Genomic DNA, 20,026 nt, shown 5'->3' with positions numbered 1-20,026 from the left:
GTTTCTGCAGCAAGTAGCTAGTCCCTGGCCTGTGGTCACCCCACAGACTGCTTCGTTCTGGTGCAGTGACCCAAAAGTCAGAATGAGAGAAAAGGACAAATGCAGAAGGTCGATCGGTTTGTAAGGGCATATCAACCGTGGAAATCCATGCAGGGTTGCGTAGAAATGCCAGCAGAGAGGGGATAGGTGAAAAGCTAAAGAGTCTCACATCCGCAGTGAGAATGGGGCCATTTCCCTGAGCACGATACAACCTGATTCAGGGTATGAAGAGAAGAGGCAGAAGCGGCAAAGTTGGCTCCTATCTTTCCACTTGTAAACTTCAGGCCTCAGTAAGGATTATTACAAAAAAAAAATCACAGCGTTCCAAAAAACTGATTTTTATAGTACAGAAAGAAAGGAAAAGCGCTGAAACTGCTGTCCAACAGAATATGGTAAAGCTGAATAGAAGAAAAAAGTAAAGTCAGTGCCATTTACATCAGTACACAGGATAAAATTGTTTGCTTCATTTTACATGTAGCTACTTTGGGGAAAAAGATATTACCAATACACCAATATTAAAAAAGCTCACAGGCCAAAAGAGCTATTTTGTCAATATTATACAATGCAATTGGGTCTCTAAATATATCTATAAAACATTAAACACTATTAACCAAAACATCATGAATAAGTGTTAGCCACACTTGAAAATATTTGATTGTTCTTGTCTTTATAGTTTAAGATTAAACAGGGAGATTCAAGGGTTATACACGTCAGGCACAGAAGCAAAAGATGTGAAGAAATATATATAAGGCCAAGTGCAAGTAAATGCCAGCTAATCTTACCCGAGTCTGAGGAGGGTACAAAGCTTTTGCTAAGGTCTGTGTCATCCTCTTCCTTCTGGGGACACACATTCAGTCAGAAACACAATGGAGAGAATAGCAAAGATGCATGATAGCATAGTCCAAATAAGAGATAATGTTGGTATAGTTTATTTTCCTACTGAAACCAATACGTACAATAAGAATCCAAGCAGCTTTTCCTCTGACTTGCAAACTGTAACATGCATGAGATTACTACTGCTTCATAAAGGTCTGGAACAGATAAAAAGACCTTCCTATTCGAGCAGATCCAATAATATATTTCTAACACGGCCCACCAGCTTTTTATATTGTGATAAGGAAAAGAAATATTTTTTCTATTCACTATTTCTTTTCATTGGAAGCAAAGCTCATGGGTCAGTAAACTACTGCATATTCAGCAAGGTATATAGCAAACTTAGGTAATGGTTTAAATGTTTAGTTCAGGTCTGTCCATGAACAAATTTGGAACATAGAATCAGAAGGACAAAAAGTGCTTTAAGATCTAGAAAAACCTCAAGATGTCACCTGTCCTTCTCTATGCTCAAGATAGGAACAACTATTCCTGTGTTATTCCTGACAAATCACCCATGGCATGAAGTCTCAGCTAATAGCAGTGTAAGCATTTAGCTGGCTAAAGAGAGTAGAGTAAGCTGATTTTTTTTAACATAAAAAAAAGAAAAAAATATGAAAATGTAAAAATAGTATGAGAAGGGTTTTTTCATGTTTAAAATTTTGGCAAGAAAATCTAATCACCTTTTTTTAACTGGTTCTAAAAAGAATATTAGAGGTTAAGCTGTTAATACCCTCATACTTGCATGTTTACTCAATATACAAGGCAAACTGATTTGTTACTCACTTTTTGTGATAAGCAGTGGTGATGCAGAAGATCAGTAGGAAAACTAACAGTAAAAAAACAGTAGAAATTCCTCCCGCTATGTAGATAATAAACCACTGATGATCCAAAGTCACTAAAACATGATTGTAATAAATACTATTAGCATTCTGGAAAAACAGCATGAACTTTCTATGATACACTAAGTCAAAAATCAACTATTATGCAGACACATTATTCCATGACAGCTTCTGCTCAATACTCAGACCTTGCAAGCATTTCCTCATTTCTAGAATGCCATCGTTACACTGAACTAGCTCTTAAGAGAGTTGTGATTGGGATGACCAAAGGTGAGTGAACACAGCAAAGCAGTATTAAACAAAGTAATGATGCCTGGTTTATTCCCTTCCAGTCTCCCTCCCTCCCCTCATGAGGAAAGTAGACCAACAACATACACAAGTGACTTGATACATGGATAATAAAAGCACTCAGACTAGCTGTGTGAATGTTATTGGCATTGTAAAAGTCCTCCCGTAAGAGACACCAAACAATCGTGCAATACTTCCATAGGTAACAAGACATTTTTCAGAGTACCAAAAAGAGCATCTCAATGCCTAAGAGGTTTTTCCATTCAGCACTACACGGTTGTGTCAGTTTTTTACTGCTCTAATTCAAAGAGAAATCTGTTCACTTTTTAACAAAAATATTTCCACAAAAACTTCTAGTATGATAGAAAAAATTTTCTAACCCTGTATGGCACAGGCTTTGATGACAGCTGTCAGGAAATCCACCCTGTTTGTTCTAGTCTAAACAAAAATGCTTTCTTTGGGAATCACAACCAAGGCAGGAAAGGCTACGTTTATATTAGGCTGAGCTTTGCTTAAAAAGCTTGTGCTTCTTGGATACAGTGTCACATCTCCATATGCAGCTAAGGGCAACATGCCCTGACTAGAGGGTAGAGACAGGCAAGACTATGACTTCAAGGCAAATGCTATGATTTGATCAATTCTAGCATCAGTCAATATATTCTCATAGTACTTGAGACTGTGGAGTGGTTATGTAATATTACTCTCATTTTTCAGAAGAAAAATGTTGAAAGAAAGAAAAGAAGTGGTGTGTCCAAAGTCACCCAGGAAGTCCACAGCACAAGTCCTCAGTACAGTTATTAAGCACTCGAAATACTCATTGTGCATATTTTATTTTTTCCCTTGTCACAATTCTGAACTTCGTTAGTGGCATTAAAAAGAAAATGCGTGTTAAACCACAAAACTTCAAGTCAACTTTTTGCAGCCCACCACAGTGCCCTGCTTCCTGCTCTTCTGTTGCACCCCTGCGCTAGTTCTCTGTAGACATAAGATTGATAGCACAAAAAGCAAGCAGACTTAACATGAGTAGTATGTAATAAAAGCTGCCTTATATAGGGCATATATGGCTAGCAATAGCAGTGCACATCTTAGCCAACTCCAGCACTTTCCAAGGATTATACTTATTAGCAATGTCTTAATGAGGCAAACATTAGGTGCCAGTCTGTCCAATTATATGCCAAAGAAGAAATATTTCTTGCATGTTCTTCAGTTTCTGAGCATGTAGGTGTAAAACAAAACAAAAAGCACAAAGAAATGAGGATGATCTGGGATGGAAAAGGAGTAATAAAAATGGTGACTTCACTATAAAGAAGTCCTGGAGATGCCTCTTGTATTATTACAAGAGATGGTGGCCATATCTTATGACCACAGAGCTGTTTCTTGTGTTACAAATAAAGACTAGCAATTTATGGGAGAAGGGGCAAAAAAAATCTGTCTGTAGGTTAGTCCCTCTTCAGCGTTCTTGACACTGTACAGAGAAAGACAGCATCTGCAGATGAAACAGTGGTTGCTCACAAGAGCTGTGTTCTGCATAGACAGGAAAGTTTTGTGCCCAATACATACGAAAATGAAAACAATCAGCATCACTAACGACAGTAATCCCAGCTGGCCAGCTGCTGAGCCATCATCAGATGGCATTTCTGTCCTGGACATCATAGCCATAATAAGAGGGATTTGAAAGAGGATAAAAAGGGTTCACAGCTTTTTATCTGGCTGTCCTGAATACCATTTAAGACCTGCTAACTCTCACCTCTTTAGTATTAATGTACTCATTGGAAAGGATAACAAAAATACTGATTACAGAATAGTCTTATCCTTGAATTTCAATGTTATTCTATTGGAAAGAAAAAGAACGAAAATTCTCTCAAAAGTGCATGTTGCTGAAGATATGTGGCACATCAGAGGAGGCTGTCTGATAACACAAACTGATAGCTTTTGAACTGTAACCACGTGTAAAAGCACTCTACTTTCAGCATGGTTGCAATTGCTAGATACTTAAAATGGCAGGATAGTGCATATATCTGTGCGCAACCTCAAGAAAAAATGATGATGTCTTTTTTCTAAGTGTTTAGCTACCCGACACAGAAAATCCTCATCTGTTAGCAATAAAGAAATTTTAAGATTTTAGCTGCTCCATTAAAAATCCTGTGTTTAATTATCAGCATGAATTGATGAATTTGGACAGTGTTCCAGAATTCAGTGACACTCCAGCCCTGCAGTCTGAGCACTCTAAATTTCATTTTTCTTTTCCTGAAGTTTCACCTCCAACTTTATCAAGCCAAGATAATCATTTCTGAGTGGAAAAAAAAAAAAAGAGAGAAACCTGGGATTATCAACTGTCAGTTAAATTTGGATGAGAAAAGTCATTAGGTTTTGTTTTGGAAGCAACAACAATTCAAAGCCCTTTTGCTTCTTCAAATTTGAGGTGAGCAAAACATTCCTGATGCTTTTGTTTTCCTTAAATATACAAAGCCTATTGTAATTACTGACACAACTTCTCTTAAGCATTAGACAACCTATTCCTCTCTCTCCCAGCTTTGTATCTTTGGCTTTTTTTCTATAAGATAGTGAAATTTCTTGATGAAGTTTTTCAGTCTTCAGGGCACTGGCTCTGGGTTTGAGGATGAGGCACTGATGAGCCAGACAGTTATTTTTCTCACAAGAAGTTTGAGCTACACTGTAAGGATCTTGATGCAGCTCATCACAGGCCGAGCTGGGCTGGCACATATAGTATCCTAACTACACATTGCTGAAACAGTTTCACCCACAAGTGAAGAGCAGAAATCCAGCATGAATGCATTCATGCTCAAAGAAAGATGCTTTGTTGAATAAGATACCCACAAACAGACTGATATCTTACATTTATATGAAGAAAAAAGGAAGCTTATTTCATTCCTACTCTGAGTCTTCTCATCCCCTACTATTCTGGGAAACGTGTATCTATAAATTTATACCTATAAACTAATCTATAAATACTATCCCCCTTATTTGCTATCTATTTTCTATGGCGTGGAAATCTTCTCCCAACTTAGAAGAATTGTATGTTAACCTTCAATGACTAGACATGGAGTCCCCAGCTTTTATTCTCATGTGCCACTTGTGTCCCAATGCTGGATTTGTCCTATTCTGGTCTGTTTTCTTAGCAATTGTCTGATTCCTGTTCTCTAAAACTGAGTAAGCAATCTTGGAGCGAAAAGGTTCCATCGTAGCTAAAGATAGTATTGGAGGCAATTTAACAGTGCCCTGAAGCCTAACCAGCCCATCATCATCTGTTTTAGATGGAAGTTAGCTGTTGCATGTGATTTCAATTATTTGGGAACAAAAATGACAACTTGAAAAATCTGAAGATGCCCGTGTCACTATTCTTTAGAAATAACCAGCTGTTACAAGCAGGTAGCCAATGTCCACAAAGAGCTCAAATAAAGCTTTTGTGTTTCAAAGGTATTTTCATGCAGAACAAGTGGATCCGAAAAGATGATCAGCTGTAACAATTCAAAACACATTATCCATTTAACCCAAAGGTTCAGCAGTAACTTAATAAGCTAAGTATTCAAAAGAAGCATGAACTTAAAAAAAAAAGTATAGACAAGAGCCTTCTATATGTCGCCAATGCAAGGCCCACTAGCATGCACCCAAACTCAGTTCATCAGCCTCATGCATAAATTACCAGTGCTCTCCATTAAGGGGATAATGCTTAGTGCAGTCTCAGACTCTGCCCTACACAAACTGCACAGACGTGCTGCTGATGCTGGCACTGGCAAGCCTAAGATCCTGGAGCCACTGCAGGGCCCCCCGCAGCCTTTGAAATAGTCAAAGTGGCATTTTAAAAATCCATCTATAAGACAAGATCGGAAGAGGAAAAGGGATTGTCTTAGGCTAGGATGTTTTTCTTTCTTCCCATGTCAGTGCAAATAGGTGTACATGCACCACAAGCTGCCAAGCTGTGCACGCTGAACTCCCATGACAGCCTGGTTCACTGACAGCTATCATGATTGTGAGAGCCTGTCACAGTCAGAGTGATGGCTGAAGCCTCTAATTTTTTAACACTGGAGTAGCTCTGCTCACTGCTTCAAAGACGTCTCCAGCCAGCTACCAGCCAATTTGCTGGGAAACTGCATTTCCACCTGATTCTGACAAATGGAAAATGGGGACTTGGTCTATTTGGGAACCATTTGCACCCTTCAGACATCTGTGGACACAATAGCTACACATAGCTTTCACAGCTATGAAGTACATTTCACTGTGTTACTGTGGTACCCTCAGCATGGAATATATGAGCTGGGATCACAGAGTACTTTAGTCTGCAGGACTGCTGCAGGTCATCTAGTCCAACCCCTGCTCAAAGCAGAAGAGCACGGTGCTCAAGGCTGTGTCCAGCTGAGTTTTGAATATCTCCAAGAATGGAGATACCACAACCTCTTTGGGCAACCTGTGCCAGTATTTGACGGCCTCATGTTTTTTATTTTGTTTTGTTTTGTTTTGTTACATGTAGTTGGAATTTCCCATATTGCAGTTTGTGTCCCTTGCCTCTTGTCTCTTGTCACATCACTGTGCACTTCCAAAAGTAGTCTTCTTTGTAACTGCCTGTGAGGTAGCTGAAGACAACAATAAGATCTCCCCTCAGCCTTTTCTTCTCAAGGAGTGTAGGCATGGAAGAACACAAGGCCTCTTGGCCTTGGCTTTGGCCTCTGACTTGGAAGGACTGAAGCAGGCTGAGAACCAAATCTGCTGTAATTAATGTTCATAGCATGTGTAGATTTTGCTCTGGCACAGACAATCCTCAAGCCTAAGTTTCCCGACCAAGCAATGATGTGGTGTAGTCCAGAAGCTAAAACTAACATTTATGTACTCTGAACAATCAGGGAACTAGGGCTGGCATAAAACAGCATACAAAGCCTCTTGACTTTATAAGTATATGTAAGGTTACCACAAGCAGAAAATTTTATTTGCAGTAATATGGAAGCACCTTGGACAATACAGAAAAAGAGTACCATTTAATATTTTTGGGGAACCTTTTAAAACTGCATCCCACTGTGATCCAACAGGATACAGCTCTAATAATATTCAAAGCTTACTTTTTTATTCAGGAATCACAAAAATCACATAAGCCCTTTTTCTGTTTCAAAAACATTAGGAAAGTCTATTGACAAAATCTAAAGGACTTACCTTTATATACTACTAATGTAGGTAGAGATTGACATTTTCAAACTTGAATGTCTAAGTCAGATAGAGGGTCAGCTGTTCAACTAGTATAAATCAGTAATGAAATTCTGATCCCTAAAACTGTGTTTAAATACAATCATTGGTCCAGTTTTTCAGACCTACTGCAAACACACAACAATGCACAACTTTTCCATTTTCCTTTGTTTGAAAGAGTTTGCTGTCTCACTATCAGCTAAAGAAAAATGAAGAAACTTTACTAAACCTTTCTAAAGGTGGCTAGATTTTCAGGATGCAATAACTTTTTATTCCATCTTTTTAATTTTTCAGTTCTTTCACATGACTTCTACCCTTCTTTCACCTATATCTACCAAAACAATGCATGGATTATTGTAAAGCCTGCTTCTTTCCTTCAAAAACATGGTTAAAAGCCTGGGTCTAATCAAAAGAAAAAGCACTGTAAGACAGTTCAGATGTGGGATCTGGTGACACAACCAATCTCCGTATGAATAGAGCTTTCAAAAGCAGAAATATAGTGACAAACACATCAAAAACTAATCTGAAGTCTCCTGCACACATTATATGATTATGTAATATTCAGTCTTCTTTTTCTGTAACTGTTGTTCCACAAAAGGTATGCTACTTTATACACACTCGTCACTTTATACTTTCTGGGGTTTGAGGTCAAAGAAAAATGTGCAAAACACCCATTTCAGCTGGGAATTTCTGTTGCTGAAAAGCAAAAGTCACAATAGTTAGTAGGATAGAATGGACAAGCTTAATGGCATTGAATGAGTCTCATGTTTTTTCTTTCACAAATGCTGGAAAACAGTGAATATAGCTTGATGACTTTTACTGGTACGAATGCAAGAATAATAAAGGCTATTCAAACACTTGAATACCTATTCTCATACCTCTCCCTTTTTTGTTCATAGAAATTCCATGCTGTTTCTCCTTGCAGAAATACATTCCCAAGACCAGAAGCAAGCCTCTTCATTCTACTGTGATATCCCTCAGAATCAGTGCTTTTGAAACTATTATGAATTCTGCAAATAATTCCTAAATCCTATTTCCTTATTTCGACCTCCCTTCCCACAAGATTTCTCCTCTTCAAAAATTCTTGGCATCTTCTCAGCAGCAGCTTCTCAAAAAAATATTTCTTATCTTTCATTTTACTCCCTCTCCACCAAAACAGAATGTTTCCCTATTATTATTTAAACTGCAGCTGTTCTCCCAAGTCTTAGACTCAATATTTCAAAACATCTTTGGAATTGAGCAAGGTGAGAAGATTTGCAAAATCCATGCAGAACCACACCAGCAGAAGAAAAGCATTGGAAGAGTTTGGTAGCAAATCCAAGCTAGAGTGTGGCTTTGCTCTAATGCTAAGCCAGACAAAATGAAGTGACTGAATTGACAGAATGAAAAAAAAAAGGCATATCAAGTTTCTGTCACCACTCTCTCCATTCAAGGCACAGATGTCAAATCAAGACAGAATAAGGCCCTCTGAGCTTGTAAGAGACTTCACTGGCTGTCCCACAGAGTGCTGCACAAGCTGACACATGACCTGTCTTTCCTTTCCCTTTAGTGTTTCTCCTCATTTCTCTGGAATTATTAGTCATGTGTTATGAAACAGTTCCAAACATTAAAGACAAATGGTTGGAAATCCTTGTCAATACAAACACTTCCCTTGCAATTGCAAAAAAGTCAACATACAGCAGTGTGTCATACTGCAATGTGAGTGTTTAAGAGGGAAACAGTAGATACTTTTTGAAGCACACTGTACTTCAGCTTTTTCAGTGGTTTCATACCTTTTTTTCTCCAATAGAAACACATAACTCTATGTTGGCATTGTTGGAATAGCACTGATTGATAGGATTTGCTATAGAGCCATAGAAGCATGGAAACTCTCTTTTACGAGAAGAAATAGTTTGTGTACATAGAACAGATAATTCTTCGCTTGATTTTTTGATAAACTCATTATCTGATAGACTGATTTAGTTTTAGTATGAGAACCACTGCACTTGGAGTGAACAGAAAATATATACATTGCTCTATAGTTCGTATCTGCTTGATTATATGAATATGGTCAAAATTTTGAAACTTGAGTGTTTAAAATAGTCAGACGTGAGAGGACTTCTACATCTGAAACTTCTCTGCCTTTTATGACATTCTGCTCAATTTCATGGACTTTTGTGGTTGATTATTCTCAGTAAAATAGGTCAGCCTTTTTTCCCCAGTGCATTCTCCACTTCTCAATAACCGTATCACAGATTAAGCATATTCAGAAGTTTTATACCCTGTGCCACAGCTCTTGGCACTGCTAAAGAGTTGTCTGTTGAACGCTCATTTATTACCAGGAACAAAGGCAATACACTTAAAGTTACTAAAAAGCTTGACTGAATACTGCAACAGGAGGGGGTGGGTGGTACAGAAGGACGGGGGTGGTACAAGAACCATATCTTCCAAATGTATTCTATAAAGAATAACCCCAAATTAGTCTTATTTTTTTCAATCATAATGGAAAATAGAAATAAATGTGAGATTCAGCTCACAGTCTGTGTAATTTTAATACATATGGATACCTAAGCTCCCATTATAATCAAACCGTGACAATGGTCACAGCAAAAGCTAGAGAGCTATTCAGCCCACCCTAAATTCCTTACATGAATAAGGTAGTGGCCATTTTACAAATTTTAACATTTAAAATAGAAATGTGCTCTTTGCTTTTTATGGAACATAGCTCTCGCTCCTGTGACCTGGGTCTATAAACTGCAGGGCACTAGTGCTAGGAGAGACTTCCTCAAGTGCCTTTTTCAGGTGAATACCAACGTCTCCCTGCAAATTTAGGCAGTCTCTCCTCTCCCAAAGTGTCTACTTCCTAACATCAAACTGCTTTCTCACAAACAGCCCTAAAGTCATATAATAAGATCAGAGGAGTGTAAAACTGGTTCCTTACAGTGGACACACACACAAAAAAAAATTGTTTGCTATCCTTTACATGCTGCTAATTTGAATGTGGTATTCACTTGCTATTTAAGTATTACTCTCTATAGTATAAGTGTGATACCTCAAAAGGTCCTAGTTATGAAACCATTTATTACTTTGCATCTTTACTTACCAGCCATTGTAAAACTCATTGCATAGGTGTTATTTCTTCCAGTAGCTACACAGCGGTACATTGCAAAGTCAGAAGCTGTAATGTTTTGAAGGACGATCATGGAGCTTGCCTCGGGAGTGCAGTCCACCAGTGTACGCTCTTTGAAATCTGAACCAAAGATTTTCTCCCCTAATGAGTTACACAGGACAATGCTATCTATCTGATCTGCTTTAATCCTTTCCCACATCACTTGCTGCACTGAAATGCCAATATTATAAGGGCAAATAAAAGTGACATTTCCTCCTGGCTCAGTAAACACAGGATTATTTTGTTTCTCAGGTACTTCAAAAGCATCTGTTGAAAAACACAAAAAAACAGCAAAAACTGCTTATAATTAATTCAAGTAAAGTTTAACATCAACATCTCCTGAATGGCAAAAATTAATGAAATTGGCTTACAGAAGGCAGATATTCAATTTAAAATACTGAAAAATAGCATTTATACCTATATAGGCTATATTTTTATGCATATCTGTACAAAACAGTAAACTGTGGATCTATGAGCTGCTGCAACATTACAAGGATGTTTCTATATATTTCAAATACATTAATGCATTATTAAAAGTTTCAGTAAATATTAAACATCAGAAATTATAGGCCCAGTCTAATTAAGCCTGTGGTAGTCTTGTCCTTCTAAGATTCTGCTTTCATGCTAATTATAAAAAAACATAGTTTGACATGACCCTCAGGACATTCCAGCTTATGAACAGCAATTGTTCCATTCACAAACCTCATCACTCAAAGACATAACAAATTTCTTAACCACTTACATGCTCTGCTTAGGAAAATCCTTTGCAATATTCAGGCTGTGGTATGCAAGGAGACTTCCAGATAAATTCAATAGCTCAGCCTCATGTAAACCACAGATATATTTTATTTTAAATCATTTTGACTGAAATTTCTCTGCTCAGAGCTATTGCTTTTAGTTATAGAATTCACCATTTACAGATTAAGAAAATAAAAAAATTCTTCTATAGAAAACTTATCAGTGTTTCTGATATTTAGAGCACTCAATAGCCATTTGGTTTCTAGAGGCAGCTTTGTAATGCATATATCTCCTAAGTAAGGACTAGTACTGTCAACTTTAGTGTTGAAAAGGATTAACGATCAGACTGCTTTGCCTGCAATGTAAAAATGACTGATCTTTCAAGCTCTTCAAGGAGTTTCTTTCTCGTTAGATGCCTTTATGTCAAAAAATGTCACCAGTATATATTTCTTATATGTTTGCCTCTATATACAGTAACAACCGGAAGCAGAGACAGAAAATTAAAATGTGCATAGGAAAAATGGCAGTCATTAAATGTATCAAAATCTGTCTAGTAGGTTTTAAAATGAAGCTGTAAACAGCGATTCATGGAATGGCATGGATCCAGTAACACTCCGGCTGGAACAGATTATGCTGTAAGACTGTGTTAGGTTTAGGTACTGCTTCGTATAACATTTTTATCAAAGACCTAGGGGAAGAATGCTGATAAACTTTATTGGTTTGGATGCTGGTAGTGCCAGGGTGGCCAAAATCATAAGTATTGGAGAAATGACCAATACAGGGTGATCTAGCCCACTTTTAAGATAGATATAAACAAAGGGTAATGGGATTTTGTGTGGCCAAGTATACTACCCTAAACCTAGGGATAAGTGACTCCATTCAGACTGGACAGAACGGCAGCTTTACTGTGGAAACCTGAGACTGAAAAAATTTGCACACTCTCAGTGAAACAATGAAGAGTAAGAATGAAAAAGGACAGCTATAATTTTTGAATATTTTATCAATGGAACACAGCACAGAAAAATTACATTCCCTCTGCCTTTGGAGACTAGAAGTATGAATAAAAAATTTAAATGCTGAAAGACAAAAAATTAATGAGCAACTTGACTGCATGTAGATTGCAAACAAGGAGACAGATAGTTAATGATAGACAAAGACAGAAGCGAGATAAATTCAGACTAAACAGAAGGTACAACATAGTTAAGGTAATCAGCTCTTTGGATCACTTGCTGAAGATGGTTAATTTTCTATTGCTGAAGAAGACAGCCAAGGCTGGATAATCATGTAAGAGATCATGCTAGTTCCAGCAAAAATTTACTCATCGAAGTCTAACTATTTATTACTCAAATCAGATTAAATGACTACTATGATGAGACTCCACACTTGCAAGAAATGCTCCTTGAAGCACAGATCCCAAGATCCAATCCTTCAAAAGTCACTAAAGTAGAACAAGGTCCTTTTTTATGCAAAGCACATTCAGATTGCCAGATGAGAGGGCTAATTTAAAGAGGGGTGGCAAACCAAATCTCGCTCACCCATCATATTCTTACACATCAGATCCTTTCCTCCAGCTCCACTTTTCAGACCACCAGCTTTCAGTAACTGCCTATCTTACAATGAACCGCACATCCTTTCCCGAGTCTTCAATAAAAAATCTCATCTTCTTCTTCCCTTTGACGCCTTTGCTGTCCCCTTCTGCTATGAGCAAGCCCTAATGCTACCTGCGCTCTCCTCAGGACCCTCCAAGTGTCCCCCTCTGCTCCTGGGTCTTTCACTTCCTGCCAAAGCCACCTTGAACTGGTGCCTTTGGCAAGAAACTAGGCATTTCTCCTACATAAACCTGCTTATTAAGGAACATATGTGTATGACAATGTTACCACCCTCCTAACAGAGGATTGCTCCCAAGCCAAAGGGCAGCAACCAGGCCCAGAGGAGAAAGTAGCCTTTTCCCTTGCTGTCCTGCTGTACATTTACTAGGAAAATATAGATTATGCACATAGTGAACTGTAACCAAACAGGTAAAAGTCATTCCACTATAACCATGAAAATCCCTTCTGTCTGATAATTTATTAGTTATATCCTTGTGTTACCTTTGTCCAACAAGATATCCCAGGTTCTCAATAATATATCACACTTTTTTTGTTTTGTATATATTTTTTACTTGGCAGTATGTAGTAACATCCAGCCATTTACACTCTTAATAAAAGATTTTTAAAAATCCCATTCTTACAATACGGTACTGTGCACAAAATATATGATTATGTAAGGCACAAGCAGTGGCAAATCAGGCCTACATAGCTGTAATTAAATTTTCCAAGTGCACTTAAATGTTTCAGGCTTTTGTTTTAAGTAATTATCCCTTTTTATTTTGGCACCAGTATCAGCTTAATTCTTTCATCCTCCTTCTCCTCTGTTTAACCACTCTTTATTTAGCACCTTTCTAAATACAGTTTCTTTGCTTTCAGCCTGGTATGTATGGGATGAATACCTCCCACTCTGAGAAACGCTTCTACAGAAAAAGGTACACCCACATACCTTCACCCCCCCACACACAAAAAACTCAGGGGAACAAGCATGTGTGACTATTTCAGAAATGCTAAAAAAAATGTAGCATTGCATCTGACAAAAATAGCCTTCCTCTTCCCTCTGCTCATTCCAACAACTGCAGCTGCTGCCTGCTCTGGCAATGTAATCGTTCTCCTGGATAAAAAGTAGTAACAGGTGAAGTAGGTGCATTTGCCTCTGCTCACCAAAGAGGTGCTCTATATTGGACACTCCTCTCAAGTCTCTTGGCATTGTGGTATCTCATCATATCTTATAATTACACATATTTCCCTGTTTTAGGACCATTAAAAACATAATGGTGGGAGAATCTAAGCTTTTATATTTTTAAAAACATAATCTTTCAATATTTTTCTTGGAGACGGTTTGGAGGGTCAAGCAACTAAATTTGAGTGCTGCAGCAGGGAAATTGTTGAAGTTAAGAGAATCCATTCTGAAGGTAAAATAAAGCAAAATAATGCTTTATTTTTTCCCCACAAGGAATTAAAAGTCAATATAACTGTTATGTAAACATCAAAATGGCCTACTCTTTTAAAATCAAATGCTTCATATTAGTTTGATCCTCATTGTTTTGGCCAGGGAGATTTTCAAATTCTCTACTTTTTGGTTCAATTTACAACACTTATCCACTTCCATTATTTTTCTCATTTTTTGGTCTGTGACAGGACTAGCTGGTTTTGTTTCTTGAATGGAAAGTTGTTTAGATATCTGGACTTGTTTTCAGCTAGTTTATTCATTTTTAAAGTCAGTATCTATGACATTTTTATTACTGTTCATCACAGGTTTCACTAGTCCCAGATTTATAATCTTGTACAAGGTTCCGGAGTTTCACCCATACACATAAATCTCATGCATTCCTCCTGGTTTAAAACCATACACACACACACACACACACAAAAAGAATATACATACTTCAACATCAATCCTGCGACCTCAGAAAGATAAAATTCAGTGCAGTAAAGTAAAATGAATTGAATCAGTTATGCATTCTTTTGGCTTTAAATGGGTCTTTATCTTTGTTGAGGCTTAAAGGTTAAGTAAAGGTCAACTATTACTGGCGCTATAACTATTACTGGCAAGACAAACACAGTTAAGTCAACTTGTGCAGGCAACACACTCAGCCTAGCAGTGCACACAGTGAGTCACACCACACATCTGAAGACACAGCCAATTCCTGCATGCTCTGATGCACTGCAAGATCAGGAGATGCTCGTACTGAAGGCAGCAGAGCTACCTGCAAAGTAGCCACCTTTAGGAAGTAACTTTCTCCATCAGAAATAATAAATGACCATAGCAGATTTTTCAAAACTGTAAAGCTAACTTGGCTATAAAGACAAGTTCCCGTGTGCCACTTTGTTTGCCAAAGCTCTGAGTACAAATACAATTTTCTTCTGCTTATAAGAAGAAGTGATAAATAAATTGAAGATGAAAAGTAGGCTCAAAATTTTATGAAGATGAGCTTTCTCCAGGGCTTTCTATCACTATGAAAATCAACTTTCAGATGAGAAAATACTTCCAGAAGAGTGCCCTCTTCATTCTTCCTGAAAAAGTGAAATATGGGATGATATTTAACCCCCCAAATAATGTCTTTCCATTGTATTAACATATAACACACAGTTTTGTAGAATTTCTAAAAAATATTTTTGCCATTTTTGGATAAAACAGGGACATGAGGATACACAGCTATTAAATAAGCTGGAGAGTTAATGGCAATAAAGAATTTTATTTCCAACAAGGTTTTGACATCATTTCTGCAATCAGACACAGAAACCAGCAGTAGAACAATGCTTGAAAAGAATATATTTTTCTAACAGCAACTATTTGGATTATAAAAGATAAAATAAAAGCATTCATATTCCTGTGCTTCTTAAAACATCCCTTTAATAATAAGTGATATTGTAAGAATTTGGTGAATCTGTCTGTAACAATTATTAATTCTTCATGAGGCTGTAAACACTTTTTATGTAGTTTTAACCCATCTGCCAATTCTAGTTTGTTTATGCAGATTGCATCACTATTGCTATTTTACCCTGTCTTTAAAGCTGAATGGTAGTAACTTGAGGTGCAAGGAAGTGGAGAAACTGAAGGGAGGAAGAGAGAGTACAATTCTAAAAATAGAAGGAAAATTGTCCCTTATTCAGACACAAACATACATGTACTTCTAGCAAGAAGAATTTGTTTTTTTGAGAAAGAAGCCATTCAACAAGAGCACATAGAGTACTATCCTGGAATTCAACCACAGGAGTCTAGAAAGTATGAGAGGTCAGGATCCCAGATTTTCATCCTCTACAGGAGTCATCGTCTCAAGATGAAAGGAATTTACCAGCAATAGGAATCTGATAAAGAGACAGAAGAAGTGGCAGACTATTGTGCCCAGCCTTGACTTTATTGTTAATGATCCACATTTTCCCCTAGAGGATGAAGAGAAGTGTTATACTGTGAAACTGTACGTCACAGCACATGCGTGTGTGCATGTTTGTGTCTGCCTGCTCACATCATCCACAAGGCTCCTGAGGGTTCAGACTTCAGGTAGGACAGAGGAAGTGATGCTTTAAGCCACACAGGACAGAAAAGGCAGGGGAAAGGAGATGGGAAAGCGTGAGAAAAGTCAAACTGACCCCTAAGGACAAATATTTGAATGGATGTTTCTCATGTGGGAATGCCAAGGATCCCAAGGCAGCTGACAGCACACTTCCCCACTCTGCCCAGCCCCAGCAGCATTATACAGCACAGGAATGCTGGGTCAGGACACTCTGTGGGGAATTTCTGCCCCACATCTCAGAACCTATTTATTAGTTTTAATGGGCTATTTTAAGTCCTGAAAATATATTGAAAAAGAAAGATAGATACAGTTTGTTTCATAATAAGTTTGTTATGCACTTTAGTACCAGCTAAGAAAATAAATCAATATATTATCAGTGTCTTTTACTGAACATTTCCTTTCTATTTCTTTCTGTCCTTATTAAATTCTCAATTATATCACCTGACAGGCCAGCTGAAAGTAAGGTTCATCATTAGAAATATCAGTAGCAGAAATAGGATCTGCAGATGGAAGAATTTAAGAACTTAAAAATTAAACATCTCTTAGTGATTTCCTTCAGAATATTTGGAAGTTTATCTATCCAAATCTGTAGTTCTTTTTACTCTCTGCTTATCTTCTGCCACTACTCGTTCCATAACCTAGCATGTATTTCGCCCACATAAAATATTGTTCAATCTGTCCTAGATAAATTAATACCATCTTCTTATTTTTAAATATTTCAAAGCTATTACTGTGTGCTTTCCATTGTCCCCTGCAATTGCATACTGTAATAATTTCCAAATTCCATTATCTCAAAATTTCATCCATCACATTTACACTTTCAGAAACAACAAAGGAGGTTATAAAACTCTAGAGTCTGGCTCTAACCACTGGATGCCACAGAGGTATTGGTTTTTACTGGAGATAATATCATGCTTTAGTTAAGCTGAATTTCACCATGGTTGCTGCAATGGCACAGAATTAGGGAGTAGTAGCTGTGGAAATTAAGTATTTTGTCTTACATAGGCAGGGAGATACCTGAGAAAAGAAAATCCAACTGAAATTAAGGATTTGCTGTGTCTGACGGTTCCTTTCCTTTTATCTAATTGCCATCTTTTCTATGTCAGCCTATAATCACTTCACAACAGAAATTACTCAGCTTTCCAGTTGAATACTGTTATTCAAGAGGTAAGTGGAGCAATTATTACCAAATCACAGAATGGTTGAGGTTGGAAGGGACCTCTGGAGATCATCAAGTCCAATCCCCCTACTCATAGCAAGGTCAGCTAGAGTAGGATGCCCAGGACCATGTCCAGTTGTGCTTTAAATATCTTTAAGGACAGTCCAAGGAGTCTCCACTCCACAGCCTCTCTGGGCAACTTGTTTAGTGTTTGACTACCGTCACAGGAAAAAATATTTTTCTTACGTTTAAGTGGAATTTGTTGTATATCAGTTTGTGCCCATTCTGTCTTGCTCTCTCAATGGGCACCACTGAGGCTAGCTCCAGCTGGTGTATCATCCACTCCTTCCAGCTTTGTATCATCTGCAAACTTGCTGAGGGCGCTCTGTTTCATCATCCAGGTCATTAATGGAGAAGATATACAGTATTGGCCCCAGTGTCAACCCCTGGAATACACGAGTAGTGACTAGTCTCCAGCTGGAGATCAAATCCTTTGAGTCCAGCAGTCTAGTCAATTTAATCCATCTCACTGTCCCATACTTCATCAGTTTTTCTATGAGGATTTTATGGGAGGCAATGCCAAAAGCACTGCTAACATCAAGATAAACAACACCCATTGCTCTCTCCTTGTCCACCAAGACAGTCTGCTCATCATAGAAGGCTATGAAGTTGCTTAAGCACAATTTGTCCTTCATAAATCCATGCTGATTGCTCCTGATCACCTTCTTGTACTTAAAATGTTTGGAAATGGCTTCCAGGAGGTTTTGCTCCATCACCTTCCCAGGGATTGGTAGGAGACTGACCAGCCTGTAGATCTTCCACATCTCCCAGATCTTCCTTCTTCCCTTCTTGAAAATAGGAGTGACATTTGCTTTCTTCCTCAAGAAGTCCTCAAGAACCTCCCCCAATCACCACAACTTTTCAAAAATATTTAAGAGTGGCCTTGCAATGACAATGGCCAACTCCCTCAGCACCCGTGAGTGCATCCCATCAGGCCCAGTAGGCTTTTGTCTATCCAATTTGTTTAAATGTTCCCTAACGTGATCCTTCTTCACCAAAGGATGTCTTCCTTGCTCCAGACTTTCCCACCAGTCTCAGGGACCTGGGATTTCTGAAAGCAAATCTTATCAATAAAGACCAAGGTGAACAAGGCATTGACTATCTCAGCCTTTTCCATGTCTTACATCACCAGGTTTCCTGCCCCATTCAACAGTGGACCACATTTTTCCTCATCTTCCTTTTGCAAATGAAGTACTTGTAGAAGCCTTTCTTATTGCTCTTCACATCCTTCACCATATGGGCTTATCAACTCCAGATGGGCTTTGACTTTCCTAACCACATTCCACATACTCAGACAGCATCTCTATGTTTCTACTGGGTCACCTGACCCTGCTTCCATTTCTGATATGCTTTCTTTTTACGCTTGAGTTTAGTCAGGAGCTCCTTGTTCATCCATGCAGGCTCCCTGCCACCTTTGCTTGATTTCTTGCTCACTGGGATGGACCACTGGAGGATATGATCCATGTGATCCAAATCAACCACTCTCTCTTACCCCTCTGCCATACAGGGTCATATACCATGGGATTCTTCCAAGCAGGTCCCTAAATAGACCAAAGTCTCCTCTCTTGAAGCCCAGGGTTGTGATCCTGCTCTTTGCCTTGTGCCCTCCTCTCAGGATCCTGAACTCCACTGTCTCATGGTCACTGCAGCCAAGGTTGCTCTTGACCTTCACATCCCCGAACAATCATTCCTTGTCTGCAAGTGTGAGGTCCAGCAGAGCACGTTTCCTTGTCAGATTCTCAATCGTTTGTGTCAGGAAGTTATCATCAGTGTAGAAACCTGGATTGCTTGTGCCCTGCTCTGTTTCCCCTCCACAGATACCAGAGTGATTAAAGTCCCCCAGGAGGACCAGGACCTGCAATTATGAAATGTCTTCCAGTTGTCTGGTGAAGGCCTCACTACTTCTTCCTAATCAGGTGGCCAGGAGCAGACCCCCAGCAAAGCATCACCCACATTGGTCTGCTCTCTAATCCTGACCCATAAGCTCTCAGCTGGCCCCTAACATGTCCCCAGACAGAGCTCCATATGTTCCTGCTTCTTGCACATAAAGGGCTACTCCCCTATTCATCATCCCAGTCTGTCTTTCCTAAAGAGCTTGTACCCATCCGTTGCAGCATTCCAGATGTGTGAGCTATCTCACCATGGCTCTGTGGTCTCAATGAGCTCATAGCCCTGCAATTGCACACAGAGCTCTGATTCCTCCTGTTTGTTCCCTGCTGCGTGCATTGGTTCACAGGCATTTCACATGGGCATCTAGTCACGTTGAGTTCGCAGAAGAGATGTGAGAGCTTCCTGAAAATGCTGTGCTCACAACACTTCCTTATTTGTGTATATGTCCTCAGGGCTTCCTTCTGCCCTCTTCTGTTGCAAGGTCTCTCTGGTCCACATCATCTCATGTCTTTTGCTTGCCAACTGTGTCCACTGCTTCTGTACCTGTTTGTGAGGCATCAGCTCCCTTCCCCATTGTTCCTAGTTTAAAGCTCTCCTCACCAGATTGGCCAGCTGTTTGGCAAAGATGCTTTTGCCCCACCTGGTCAGGTGGATCCCATCTCTTCCTAGCAGTCCTCAATCCTCAGAGAGGCTTC

General features: G+C 38.8%; 1 protein-coding gene across 1 annotated transcript in view; it reads right to left on the bottom strand.

Moving 5' to 3' along the window:
• CD226 (CD226 molecule) overlaps nucleotides 1–20,026 on the bottom strand; it is a gene marked incomplete at its 5' end in the record, with an annotated part of 31,825 nt that overhangs the window by 2,184 nt on the left and 9,615 nt on the right. The window contains 4 exons of the mRNA XM_064505500.1: nucleotides 822–876; nucleotides 1,696–1,807; nucleotides 10,315–10,647; nucleotides 16,569–16,571. Of these exons, the coding sequence (XP_064361570.1) occupies nucleotides 822–876; nucleotides 1,696–1,807; nucleotides 10,315–10,647; nucleotides 16,569–16,571 (503 nt within the window). The remainder of the gene's footprint in view (nucleotides 1–821; nucleotides 877–1,695; nucleotides 1,808–10,314; nucleotides 10,648–16,568; nucleotides 16,572–20,026) is intronic.

The sequence above is a fragment of the Dromaius novaehollandiae genome, chromosome 2 (genome assembly GCF_036370855.1).
Source record: "Dromaius novaehollandiae isolate bDroNov1 chromosome 2, bDroNov1.hap1, whole genome shotgun sequence".
Classification (NCBI taxonomy): Eukaryota; Metazoa; Chordata; class Aves; order Casuariiformes; family Dromaiidae; genus Dromaius; species Dromaius novaehollandiae.
This window is presented reverse-complemented; position numbering and strand designations above follow the sequence as displayed.